Here is a 13,876-nt window from a genome sequence, read left to right as displayed (position 1 = left end):
AGATTACTGTCAGCAGGGAGCCGCCCCTCTCTCCCTCTCCGTGTTGATGCCTCTTATTGCAGTGATTATGTATCCAGCCTGGAAAATGGTGACATCTTGGGAATGCAGCCCTGGCGTCTGTGGTGCCATGACAACCAGCTGCCCAGCAGTCACCCCTAATAACGACCACACACCACACATTCACAGTCCCTTCCACTTGGGCGGAGGCTCCCCGGGGAGCACAAGCTTCTCTCAGAGCAGCTGCACCAAGACTCCTGCTGGGAACAAATTTTGAAGGAGAAAGAGAGAGGGAGAGAGAATCAGGGAGATAAGAAGTCTCTAACCTGTCATGTATGGAGTGGGCCCAGGGGCCTGCGGACACAGCCATTTTGTTCCGGGAGCCCAGTGGCTAGAGGACCGTGTACTTCCACAGTGGGAGGCATAAGGACCCGCCAGTGCCTTTGCCATTCACCCAGTATAACCCGGAGAGGTTATACTGGAGGGGAAAAAACAAATATAAGCACTTGAAAAGCCAGGCCTCGCTGTTAGCAGATTTCTTCATTAGGCTCCTGTCGAGACACCCACTGCCAAGTTGTCATCTTGTCTGGATGGGAGCCGCCTCCTTTTACTGCTGCAGGCTGGAGAGAATGTGCTCAGAAATCTCCGATCGACATCTTTCCAGAATGACAGTTCTCAGAAAGGCACCAGCCCCACTTGGCTAATAAGTGATTAATCCTCACAAAGGAAGGACAAACAGGCCCAATTAATAAACTTGTCTGTGGATGTTATCCCAAATTCAGCCTTTAGATTGGCAGGTACGCCCTCAGCCAAACACAGATTCTCACCTCCCCTCTCTTTAGATCACAGATTCCAGCTGAGGCCCCTTATGATAAATGCCTAACCCCAGAGCTAATGAGGCTCTAAGATGCTGTCCTTACTCAGAGAGCACGTGGTCCCAGTCTCTCTGGCCCCCGATTCCTCAGCTGGGAGATGCAGACCATTCTTTCCCTGGACAGTGCCTGGCGGGTACCACATCTGCCATCAGTACTGCTCCCCTTCTGTGGGACCTGCCCCCCCTCCCCCGCTCCCACACTAGGACTGCTTAGCTCCTTGTGAATCCTGAACAAATATGTATGTTTTTTAAATAACAGGAAAATAGAGAGGGTGGCCAAAATACCCAGCAAGAGGAAGGAAAGTACATAGTGGTCAAAGAAGGTTTCTTGGAAGGTGCTATTCTGGACTGGATGTATTCCTTCAGAATTCATATGTTGAAATCCTAACCCCCAGTGTGAAAGTGGCACCCTTCGCAGGTAATTACATCACAAGGATAGAGCCCACACATAGGGATTCATGCCCTGATAAATGAGCCCGCCCCCAGAGAGCTCCGTCACTCTCTCTGTCATATGGATACAACAAGACCGTGGTTAGCTGCAACCCAAAAGGGGGCCCTCACCAGAGCCTGATCTTGTTGGCACCTTATTCTCAAATTTGCAGCCTCTAGAACTGTGAGCACGTGGGGACATCTGGGTGTTAGTGGGTTGAGCATATGACTCTTGATTTTGATTCAGGTCATGATCCCCAGGTCATGGGATCAAGCCCCACATCAGACTCCCGGTTGAGTGTGAAGCCTGCTTAAGATTCTAAGATTCTCTTTCTCTTTCCCTCCGCCGCTCTCCCCCGCTCGCACACTCTCACTCTCTCCTTAAAAAAAAAGGGAACTATGACCACTTTGTGTTATTAATAAGCTTCCCATCTATTCTATTCTGCAGAAGCAGTCCACGCTAAGTCAGGGAGGGGTGAGCATGCATCAAATGCTAGCACCTGCTGAGTGTTCCATAAACATTGGTCATCATTATTACAGCATGTAAACCACGGACCACAAGCCACAACCCATGTGGCTGAAATGTGAATTTTGTTTGACCACACGCTACAATTTTTTAATTCGTTGCTAACATTGAAACATCTGGATTCTTCAGAAAAATCTGGGCTTTACAAATGAGATGGTCTGACTCTGCTGGACCCACATTCCCACATGGCAGCCATTGACTGGAGCTGAGTGGAAGCGGCCCTCTTAATAGGTTGTGGACACTATAGGTTGCCACAGTCCCTGCCACTTATTGTTGTAAGCCCGTACGTGCTTCATCTCTATCACTGTGTGCCTGGCCACTGGAGGGAGGCGCTCTCTGACTTCAGTGCAAATGATGAGTAGGCCAGTGAGGCCACTGTGGAGTCTTTGAACAGAAGAGAAAGGGTCAGTAACATTGCAGTGCCGATCTCAGGCTTGATACGAAGGGCCCTGAATGCCAGGCAGAAGAGGTGGGACTACTGGCTAGTGGCAGTGGGGAGTCACCGTTGGTGTCTTGCAGTGAGGGGGCATTGCTTTGGGAAGAACTACCCAGCACTCAGTGGGACCACATGTAGTCTCATGTTCTGCTAAATCCTCATGGAGTCTGGGCCACCTGGCTTGCTATCTTGGCAGCTGCTGTGTTCTGGTTTCCCTGGACTGTGTCAGCCTGTGAGTACAGCAGCAGGAGGGCAGTGGCAGAAACGCAGGGAGGAGACAGTGGCTGAGCCGTGGTGGCTCAGCAGCTCCCTTGAAAGCAGCAAACCCGTCACCACCCGTGCTGGCTTGCTTGCCAGGCCAGCTCTGGAGGAGCAGCTGCTGAAAAGGAGTGGGCATCTCGGGGACCCACAGGGGGAGAGAGAGCTGCCACCAGGCCCAGGGACATCACACCAGCTTCCCAGAGACGGATTGGGCAAGAGAGCATGCACACTCTGTCCCCTTCCACTGTTGATAATTTGAGGAAAGTGGAGTGTCAATTTCCTATTGCCCCCGTAACAAATTACCACAAACGTAGTAAATGTAGTGACCTTCAGCAATACAGACTTATAGTTCTGAAGGTCACAAGTCCAAAATGTGTCTGAGCTAACATCAAGGTGTCTGCAGGGCTGTGTTGTCTTCTGGAGGCTGTGGGGGGGGGAATCTGTTCTCTTGCCTCTTCCAGATTCTAGAGGCAGCCCCCATCCCGTGGCTCCCGGCCCCTTTCCTCCAGTTTCTGAGCCAGAGTTGGTGGCGGAGACTTTGTTCTATTGCATCCCTCTGACACAGACTTTCCTGCCTCTTCTTTCCCTTACAAGGACCCCTGGTCGTTACACAGGGTGCAACCAGATAATCTAGCATATTCTCCCCTAGCTTAACGTCAGGTAATGATCCACCTGAATTCCCTTTGGCCCTGTAAGATAGTCACAGCTTCCAGGAATTAGGGTGTGGACATCTTTGGCTCAGGGAGCCTTTTCTTCCTGCCACAAAGCAACAAGCACCTTTTCTTTCTTTAATAAAAAGCTCTCAGGCATGATAAGGGAGGGGACCCCCTCCTTGTTGAAGAAAGAACCAAAGAGCACAGGGTCCTCATCTCTGTTGCCCCCTAACCCGTGCACCTGTCAAAGTGCCTTATACCTATTGGCACTCAGTGCACATTGGTTGAATAGTGTGTGATGCTAGTATTTGTTGACTTCTGGCCGTGTGCCAGGCACTACTGTAGATGTCCTGCCAGCTTCTCTCCTTTTTGATTCTTAAAATAATATCTGCATTTTATTTTTTAATGTTTATTTTTAAGAGAGAGAGTGAGGGGGAAGGGATGGGGAGGTGGACGGAGGATCTGAAGTGGGCCCCCAGCTGACAGCACAGAGCTTGATGCAAGGCTCAAACCCATGAACCGTGAGATCACGACCTGAGGTAAAATCAAGAACCCCACGTTTAACCGACTGAGTCACCCAGGCGCCCCAGTAGCTGCATCTTAAGGAATCTGAGTCTCAGAAAGTTACAGAAAATCAGAAAAGACAATGTGGCCTATATGGGTTCTAGCCCAAATATGTCTGACTCCAAAGCCTATCTGCTTCTCCAGTACCAGCCTGGCAGACCTGAAGAAAGCAATTTGCAGTTACTAAGCCATGATCTGATCCTGCAGGCTTTCCACACGATGTCTCTCTGCCAGCAGGAGTCCTCATAGCCCACTATCCCCCTGAAATGCACTTGTTCCTGCTGATCCCCCTGTCTAGCCTAGGAGCACCCCCCATCCCCTCAGTGTCTCACAAGGGTCAGCAGGCTATGGTCTCCAGGCCAAATCTGGCCCACCCCATTTTGTTCAACTCTAGTGAAGAGTGAGGATTTTGCATCTTTAAGTGGTCAAGTGAAAAAGAACCATACTGTTTTATGACATGTGAAAATTCAGTGAGGGGCGCCTGAGTGGCTCTGTTGGTTAAAGTGTCCGAGTCTTGATACTGGCTCAGGTCATGATCCCACAGTCATGGGATCGAGCCTCATGTCGGGCTCTGTGCTAACAGCCCAGAGCCTGCTTGGGATTCTCTCTCCCTCTCTCTCTGCCCCTCCCCCATTTGTGTGTGTGTGCACGTGTGCTCGCTCTCTCTCAAAATAAATTTTTTTTTAAATTAGATGAAATTTCAGTATCCATGAAGAGAGCTTTATGGGAATACATGGTCATCTGTTTACATATGGTGTGTGCTTTCACACCATAGTGGCTGTCACAGTGACCAAATGGCCCTGAAAGCCTGAAATAGCTGCTACCTGGCCCTTTACAGGGGAGGTTTGTTGACCTCTGAGATACCTAGTACTTACTGATCCCTCAGGCTTCAGGCTGTTATTGAGCCTTCCCTGATCACACCAGCCAGATCAGATCCCACCAGACTGTCTCATTTCTCCTCCCTCCAAAAAAAAACTTTTTTGACAAAACAATTTTGTTGTTGACAAAACAATTTTGACAAGTTATTTCTTAACTCTGTATGATTATTTATTAGAAGATCTATTTGTGAAATATCATACATGCTTAAGTATTTTGAAAAGTTATACAAAAGTCAGGAACCAATATAATTCCTTCTAGATTTATCGCTCAGTCTCCCTGATGCTGTGCCTTGTGTTGCTACAGTGTTCACTGTTGAACAATTATTTGTAGAATTAATGAAGGGCTATATAAAAAGCAAATTGCTAGGGGTGTCCAGGTGGCTCAGGAAGTTAAGCTTCGGAATGTGGCCCAGGTCATGATCTCACAGTCCGTAAGTTTGAGCCCCGCATTGGGCTCTGTGCTGACAGCTCAGAGCCTGAAACCTGCTTCGGATTCTGTCTCCCTCTCTCTGTCCCCCTCCCCTGCTCACTTGTCTCTCTCCCTCTCTCTCTCTCCCTCTCTCTCTCTCTCAAAAACAAGTAAACATTAAAAGATTTAATAAAAAAACATTTAAAGAAAATATGATACACACAGAAATATTTTTTTAAGAACAGCAAATTGCTAAGGGCAACTAACTGGGCATCACTCTTTGCCAATTCAGACTCCTCCGAGTCTTAATATGATCCCATTTCCCATTCTGCAGCCCATGTCTGGGGACTGTGTCATTAGGCCCGAGATAGTATAGTAGCCACTAGTTAAATCTTACACTTCTTCTCTCACTGGCCTCAGCTGGATGAAGGCCAGCATTATCAGGCCATGGGAGTTCCAACCCTCCGTGGGAAGATTATTGGCCGTTTCTCTCTTTGGGAAAAATTATTGGATGTGTCTTCTGTATAGTAAAAATTACTGCCTTGCATCTCAATTTCCAAGCCTTTTCTCTCCGGGGGCAAAACTGTTGCCTGCATATCTCTGAAGGAAAATTGCCATCTGCCTCACTCTGTAGTTGTGTCCCCATTATGGGGAAATTGTCAGCCATGTCTCCAAACACAGAAGCATGCCAGCTGCACTTCTCCACAGAAGAAATGTCAGCAGAAGTGAGCAATTTAAAACCCCGTGCGTGATTTTGAGTCTGTGCCCTTCTCGTCATGAACAGACCTTCATGTCTGCCTGCCTTGTTTCCTTTATCCTCCCTCTCCTCTGCCTGAATCATCCACACCCAGGTCGCAGTGAAGTCTAGCACCAAATCCCAGCCACCTGTACCGAGGAACGTGTGTTCCAAGTGATAACCCAGAGACAAGCTATTGTGTGCCTGGGTTCCAGTCCAGTTAGAAGACCTAGAAATCGATTTCATAACTGGTAGCACTTACAATCTGACCCTAGTGGAAAAACACTCCTTTAATACCACGTCCGCCCTAAGCACCACCTGCTTGTTCCCTGCCGTCTTCCGTGTGATTCTGGGTCCAGGCATGGTGCTAAGTGCTCCAGGAAAGGTCCGTCTCATCTGTCCCACAGCCACCCTATAAGGTAGCTAGCCACTCCTCTCATCTCCATGTGACAGCTAAGGAGTATGAAGCTTGGAAGAAGGCAGGTCACTTGTCCAAGGCTTCACGACTCATAAGTCACAGAGCTGGACTTTATCCTAGGCCTGCCAAGCCTGGAACCACCTGTGGCCTCAGCCCCCACACCATGGCCGTAAGCTCCTGTGCAGTGTCTACTGTGAGGGCCATTGCATGGAGCCACATGCAGGAACCACCTTTTCAAACTGGTTTCCCTCCAGCCTCTCTTCTCTTGTCCCCAGAGCCCACCACGGGCATGTGACATGCTTCCCGCTTGGTTTTGTCCCCATTGTAACATAGGTGGTCTTAGCTTTAGGTTCCTCCGAACTCAGCAGTTTTCTTAATTCTTTCTCTGTTTTGTTATGTCACCTCTTCCCCAGGATTCTGATACTGGCTTAGGTTACCCTGTCATCTGAGTTCTGTCAGGTGAACAGCACTGAGCTATGCACCATGAAGAATAATACTCTTCCTCCCATGCAGACATATTCATATCTGCTCATGTTATAATACAAAATTCTTTCTGCACCGGACACCTCATGCAGCCTATAGAACTTAAAAGAAGTGTCAGTTGCTTTTGCCTATAGCATTGCAGTTCCCCAGAGGAACTCTGTACTAGAGAAACTCTGGACTGCAAGGGATTTGTCAAAAAAAAAAAAAAAAAAAAACAGTGGGGAGGGAGACGGTGTGATCAAGTAAGATCTAAAGGCAGGACAAAGCAGTGGTTCTCAACCAGGAGCAGTCATGCTAGCCCAGGCCACAGTTGACAGTATCTGAAGACTTTTTGGTTGTCCCACCCAGGGCTTGGAGACTTAGTGGGCAGAGGCCAGGGATGCTGCTAAACATCCCTCAGTGCCCCAACAACAGGGAATTATCTGTCCAAAATTCAATAGTGAAAAAGTTGAGAAACCTGGATTCCTAAAGAATCATTCATTTTTCTCTGCCTGCAGGACTTCTCAGCACCTTTAATAGGCTAATTGTAATGTCAACCCCCAAAACTGAATAGGAGTTTCCCAGGCTCTTTTGACCTTAGAATCTAGAATCCCTGACCTATTCCTGAGTACTCTGCTGAAGTCACCTTGGGAAGGCTAGTCTAGAATACTGGGAATTGGGAGAGGAAAATTAAAAGACGAGATCACTGGAATTCATAGATCTTACCATCTGAGAGGTGGGAGGCACGTGGTAGACAATCCTGACTCACATTACAGACAAGAAAATAGTTCCACAGAGCTGAGAGTGGTCCAGCCATTGAAATCAGAGGCAGATCAGAGGTTAAAAGCATAGGCTGGGAACAGACCAAGTGAAAATCCTTGTCGTGCCTCCTACCAACAGTAGGATCCATGCCTGAGTTGACTGACCAGACTGATTGTCCAAAAGGGAAATAATACCTGTGAATACTGAGTAGGTTGATATATGCAAAGCACCCAGTGTAACAGAATAGGTATTAGGAGCGGCTAATTTGTGTCCAGCCTGGATTCCAACAGCATCCTCCCCTCCCAGGCTGATGTCCTTTCCAGTATCCCACGATGGTTTGATGGGTACATGAGGAGATAAGGAGGAGCCGAGGCACAGAAGTGGGAGCTCACAGGGGCATATGGAACATTAGAGAGCCCATCAGAGAGAACATTAGAGAGAAATGATATTGACAGAATGAGGGAAGGCCTGATTGTGGAGACAGTGTAATAGTAAAGCCTGTATCTACTGCTCACTAGCTGTGTGATCCTGAGCAAGGCTACTCAGCCTATCCTGGTCTATCTCATCAATAAGGACAGGGAGAATATCTCCCTGAAAAGTTTGAGCAGTAAATGGGATAAGGTGTGCAAAGCATGAGGACCAAGAAATGATAGATGTCATTACTGTTGGCAGTTGTCATTGGGGTCTCTGACACACTAGCTCCCTGTTGGCAAATCTGACACTTGCCCAGTGCCTCAGTCTGGACTGTTAGGATTGTCATCAAGAGTGTTTCCTCACCAAGGGAGCAAAGTTCTTCTCTCCATCACAGGTCTCTTCTTTCCTGCTCCTGATGTCTTTGTGTTTTAGAAGCTAGTTGGAAACCATGTAGGTCAGCAGAATTTTTTTTTTTTTTAGACAGAGAAAGCACTAGTAGGAGTAGGGGGAGGGGGGATAGAATCGCAAGCAGGTTCCACTCTCAGCTTGGAGCCTGATGCGGGGCTGGGTCCCATGATCCTGAAATGATGAGCTGAAATCAAGAATTGGATGCTCATTGAGGAGGGCACTTGTTGGGATGAGCGCTGCGGTTGTATGTAAACCAATTTGAAAATAAATTATATTAAAAAAATAAAAATAAATAAAAAAAGAATTGGATGCTCAACTGACTGAGCACCTAGGCGCCCCCAGGTCAGCAGGACGTTTAATGCCAAGCCAGAGGTTACCAAGAGAAAATACTCAAGCACTGGATCCTTTTGCATCATGTGTTTAGTAAATTACATGGACCACACAGTGATGTTCTGTTTGTATTCCACTAGCTCCTTTCTTTCCCTCTGATAATGCAGTAAAATCTCACTTATTCATGTCTATAACTAAATTTGTGTGATTGTTTAATATGTGTTTCTTCCTCTGGCCTGTGAGTTCCATGAGAGTAGGACTGGATCTATCTTGTTCCTTGTGTCCTTGGTATGTAGTACAGGGCCTGGCCTGTGTCCATCCAACAACACATGGTTTTTATTTGTGTGTTCTAAGTAATGTACTAAGTACTCTGCACATGTGTCATTGCATATCAAAGACACTTAAATAACTGACAAGTAATTGTTCAGGGTGAATTAGTGAAAACCTTGAATTACAGATGACTTCCTATGGAATATATTTTTTCATACTTTTCAAGGAATTGAAACAAATTTGAGGTGAATAAAGCATTGCTTTGATAGGTTCCTTTCAGGACCTGTTGAATTAATAGATAAGTATTATTTTTCTGTAAGACTTAAAATGAGTTGTCAATATCCATTCATGTAATGTATTTACTGAGTATGTCCTAGGTTTCAAGGAATATAGCATGACAAAACAGACAAAACTCCCTCCCCTCATAGACCTTAGGTATTAGGAGACACAAAATATATTAAAGGCCAATGCATATAAACTGGAGCAGTGGGGCAGTGGGAGGAGGGGTTGCCTCACTGCTGACAGGCTACAGACATTAGAATTCAGGGGTGAGGAGTGCCTGGGTGGCTCAGTCAAATAAGCATCTGACTTCACCTCAGGTCATGATTTTGCAGTTCGTGAGTTCGAGCCCTGCTTCAGGCTCACTGCTGTCAGCACAGAGATCCTCTCTGTCCCTCTCTCTGCTCCTTCCCCACTTGCGCTGTCTCTCTCAAAATAAACTTTAAAAAAATAATAATGCAAGGGCTACAGGTGGCCTGAGGGTCTGGGCTTCTTGTGGTGTAGACATCTTCACAGGGTCATACAAAGTCCTGAGGTCCCCAACCTATGCTTGCGGATGATGGTGTAAGGCTTGAACCCATGAGCCTGTTGTGTAGAAACTGTGTTTCATAAATATTGGGAATGAGTTTTTTCTTTTGAGGACTTTGGCTTTATAAAAAGGATAGAATAGAACCAAGCATCATTAAGAGCCCCTCCACTCACTGTCCTCTAGTTAATACACAATTTAAAATATTTAGTGTCATCATTAGGGGGAAAAGAGCCTTTCTGCTTGGTGATTCGGTGATTCTATGTAGATTCTACCCTGGTTACCTTCTTACAGCTACTAAAATAAGGCCTTGTACATGACACTAGGCAGAATTGATTCATGGTTTAGAACAAGGACTTGAAAGTCAGCGAGATCTGAGTGCAAAGTGCAGGTGTACTTCAGTCTAGCTGTATTGTCCCCTGGTGACACAACCTCTCTCTGCCTTAATTGTTCACATCTGTAAAATAAAGAATTATTGTTTCTATGTCAGAGAACTGGTGTAAGGATTAAATGAGATAAAGCATGTAAAGCACAGGGCCTGGAACATAGTAAGCTCCCTGTCAGCAGAAATTATCAGTACTATTCAGTGTTGCTGCTGAATGAAAGAAAGTAAATCATCAACTTGGTATTAAGACTTGGATATGCAGGGCACCTGGGTGGCTCAGTCAGTTAAGCGCCCGACTTCAGCTCAGGTCATGATCTCACAGTCTGTGAGTTCAAGCCCCGCGTCGGGTTCTGTGTTGACAGCTCAGAGCCTGGAGCCTGCTTCATATTCTGTGTCTTCCTCTCTCTCTCTGCCCCTCCCCTGCTCATGCTGTCTCTCTCCATCTCAAAAATGAATAAAAACATTAAAAAAAATTGAGACTTGGATATGCATACACATGGTATAAGGTGCCAAGTGCTATGCTGGCCATTACATTACCTATAGCCTGCCCTCTGTGTCGTACATAAGAATGTGTAGTGGGCTGATGAAAGAATTGTTGTCTTTCATCTCACCTCCATCTTCTGGGGCTGTCATTTTCGGGCCTTACAAGGTTGCTACAGTGACATCCCAGTAGGCCACATGTGTGGAGAACAGATTGCTAGGTATAACCTTGTAAACATTCTTTATGTCATTTAAATAGCCCACAAGTTCTGTAGTCCTCAGTCCCAGAGTCTCAGTCTCAAATAAAATATGATTGGCTGATGGAGAAGCAGGGCATGCTAATGAGGATAAAAATAGCTCCTGACATTTATTGAGAACCTACAATGTGTCAATCATATGTTCTGAGCAATATGCATCCCCCTTCTGCAGCTGGGAAAACTGAATCTCGGCGTAGTAAATAAAATGTGAACAGCTGGTAAGTGACAGAGGCAGAAATTGATGGACTCCAGAGTAGGTCTGCTTATCCCTTCCCATTGACTGCAGGTGCATCAGGTGGAGATGACCAAGCCTCGGAGCTCCTGCTTGTCTATTGAGATGTTGGCATGGAGCTTGCCTGGCGTTTCTAAGTGCCCAGTCCTAATGAGATTCCCTTGAAGGGAAACTAATGTGAAAATCTAGTTTTCAAGGCCAGGGGCCTTCATTAATGCTTGATCAAAATCCAAGAGGTTTTTCTGTTTCACTGGGCTTAATTCTCAAGTTCAGTTCTGATTGATGAGGGTTTTTTGTTGTTCTCTTACATGGTTAGGTGAAAATTACGATTTTGGTTTGGCTGTTCCAACAAGGTTTGAAAAAGAACTCATTGTAGTCGTGGGTTTTTTACATAGAATTGGATACTGACTCTGTGTAGAGCAGGAAAGAGAAATCTCTGGAGGATATGTTAGCGAAGTAACCTGCAGACTGGTGTTTGGTTCAGCCTAAGATTGTGATACAAACACTTAAGTGAAACCATACTCAGTTGCCATTATTTTAGGTTAAAAATAAGTATGGGCAAATGTCTGTAACTGTGCATCATACATGCTGAGCACGCAGATGGCAAAGAATTCATTCATTTATCTAACTTTGGTTCTAATCAAGCAACACATGTTTATTGAACATTTGTGCCCAAGTCTTTAAGTACAAAGAAAAACCAAAAAGAAGCTCGCACTGCAATTGCAGTAAGACAAACATGCAAAGTGTTAAATAGCAATGTGAGAGTACCAGAGGTCTTGTTAAATAAGTGGGCCAGACCAAATGTGGGGGGCTTCCGTGAAAAAAAATCATTTAAGGCAAAGATGGTATGCGAAGGATGAGGCGTAAGAGCCCAGAGGGATTTCAGTCTGTGAAGACAGAACAATCAGGCCTAGAAATGGGAACACTCAAAATATACCTAAGCTATGTTCTATATATTCCATTTGAACCAGAGAAGTTCAAAATCAAGATCGACATGTTACAACAACTTTTGATGGGCTCTGTTGTCCAACTGAGGGGCTGTGCCTTTATTCGTGTAAGTGGAAATCAGCTGAAGCTACTGAGGTAAGAAGTGCCTGGATAGCAGAGCAAAGGGACAATATACACAAAAGACAAGACTGAGGCTCAGCAAAGCAACACTATTAAAAACCATGACCGAAGAGATAGGAAAATAAATGTCCACACAAAAGCTTATGCATGAATATTCATAGCCGCATTATGTGTAATAGCCAAAAAGTAGACACCCAAGTGTTTATCAACTGATAAATGGATAAACCAAATCTGGTATATCCATACAGTGAGTTATTATTCACCCATCAAAAGGAATGAAGTGCTGATTTCCACTAGAGCATGGATGAACCTTGGAAACAGTTTACAAAGGGAGAAAGTAGTCACAGGAAAACCCTACATTGTATAATTCCATTTATGGGAAATTTCCAGATTAGGTAATGTCATACAACCATAAAACAGATTAGTCATTTCCTAGGGCTGCAGGAGTAGGGAAGCAGAAGTAACTGCAAATGGGTATGGAATTTTTGAGGGTTAGTTGATGAAAAGTTTGAAATTTAGATTGTTGCAATGCTTATACAAGTATGTGATTATACCGACAAAAACAATGAACTATAAACTTCAAATGAGGAAATTGTACAGTATGTAATTTTATATCTAAAAAAACCCATAAACACATTTTTAGGCATCTCAGATGACTCCAAGTTTTGATATGTGAGGTGACCCACAAAGACCAGGGGAGTTGTGTAACAGAGGTAGATCCATAGACCTGGAGCTTGGAAATGTTCAGGGCTAGATCCATCAATGTACAGGCCCATGTGAGTCCTTCCATGAGAAGGAAAATACAGAAACCAGTAACTACTTTCTGCTTCCAGGGAGATGACGATTCTCTATTAGTACCTTACTCACATTCTGAAGATTCTACTCCAAGTTAGACTGTTGTCTTTCTAGCTGGCCCATACATGGTAGAGTTAGTTGAAAAGGATGTGCTCATTTTGTCTTGTTTTGCTTCTGCCGTGCAGTTTTTGAAGAGCCCGAAGATCCAAGCAACAGGTCGTTTTTCTCTGAAATTATCTCTTCGATTTCGGATGTGAAGTTCAGCCACAGTGGAAGGTATATCATGACCAGAGACTATCTGACCGTTAAAGTCTGGGATCTCAACATGGAAAACCGCCCCATTGAAACTTACCAGGTACGGACCACCACCCACCCATAGTTCCATAAGGCACTTCCTTTGTGGACCTCCAAGTCAGCTTCTGCCTACAAAGGCTTACAGTACACAAGAGTAAAAGACAGTACATCGTCATAAATTCCATAAAATGGTCCAGCCTGCAATTGCTGTAGGATTTAGACAAGGGTACAGAAGGAGGAGCTTGGATTCAATTTAACCCATATCTACTGACCATTTAAATGTGGGATGGATACTGCAGATACAGAGGTGAACAAGACAGACACGGTCCTGCTCTCTTTGAGCTGACTGTGTGATGGGGAAGCCAGGTGATGAACAGGGAACTGAGTAGGCCGTGATGCAAGAGATGGTACTGTGTGCATGGGAGCACACACAAGGAGGGTCAGTCTGGCAAAAAGAAACCCTAAGGCTGAGTCTTGAATGACAGGAGCTAGCCAGAAAAATCATATTGTTAGAAGGATAGTATGTTCATAGCTGGTGTGTTCAGAAAGTTTTTCTGCCCATGTTCTGTATTCAAGATATCAAGAAGTCTAGAAATCTAGGCCCTGGTAAAGAACATTAGGTTATTTTGTCTTCAGGCTGAATACAATGGAAAACCATTAAAAGGTTTTGGAGGAAATGATGAAAGTTGGGGCTCTGGAATTGGCAGCATGTGGTTAGAGGGAGAGGCAGGAG

The 13,876-nt window shown here is 45.4% G+C and overlaps 1 protein-coding gene across 1 annotated transcript in view; it reads left to right on the top strand.

Annotated features, from left to right (window-relative positions):
- Positions 1–13,876, top strand: part of PPP2R2B (protein phosphatase 2 regulatory subunit Bbeta) — a 113,856-nt gene that overhangs the window by 88,688 nt on the left and 11,292 nt on the right. Inside the window, exon 7 of the mRNA XM_047076284.1 lies at positions 13,035–13,204. Within this exon, the coding sequence (XP_046932240.1) occupies positions 13,035–13,204 (170 nt within the window). The remainder of the gene's footprint in view (positions 1–13,034; positions 13,205–13,876) is intronic.

The sequence above is a fragment of the Lynx rufus genome, unplaced genomic scaffold, assembly GCF_022079265.1.
Source record: "Lynx rufus isolate CCGP_SWC_20201006 ecotype Redwood Valley unplaced genomic scaffold, mLynRuf1.p SCAF_1, whole genome shotgun sequence".
In the NCBI taxonomy this organism is placed as follows: domain Eukaryota; kingdom Metazoa; phylum Chordata; class Mammalia; order Carnivora; family Felidae; genus Lynx; species Lynx rufus.
Note: the sequence above shows the minus strand (reverse complement) of the source record. Positions and strands in the feature narration are given on the sequence as shown.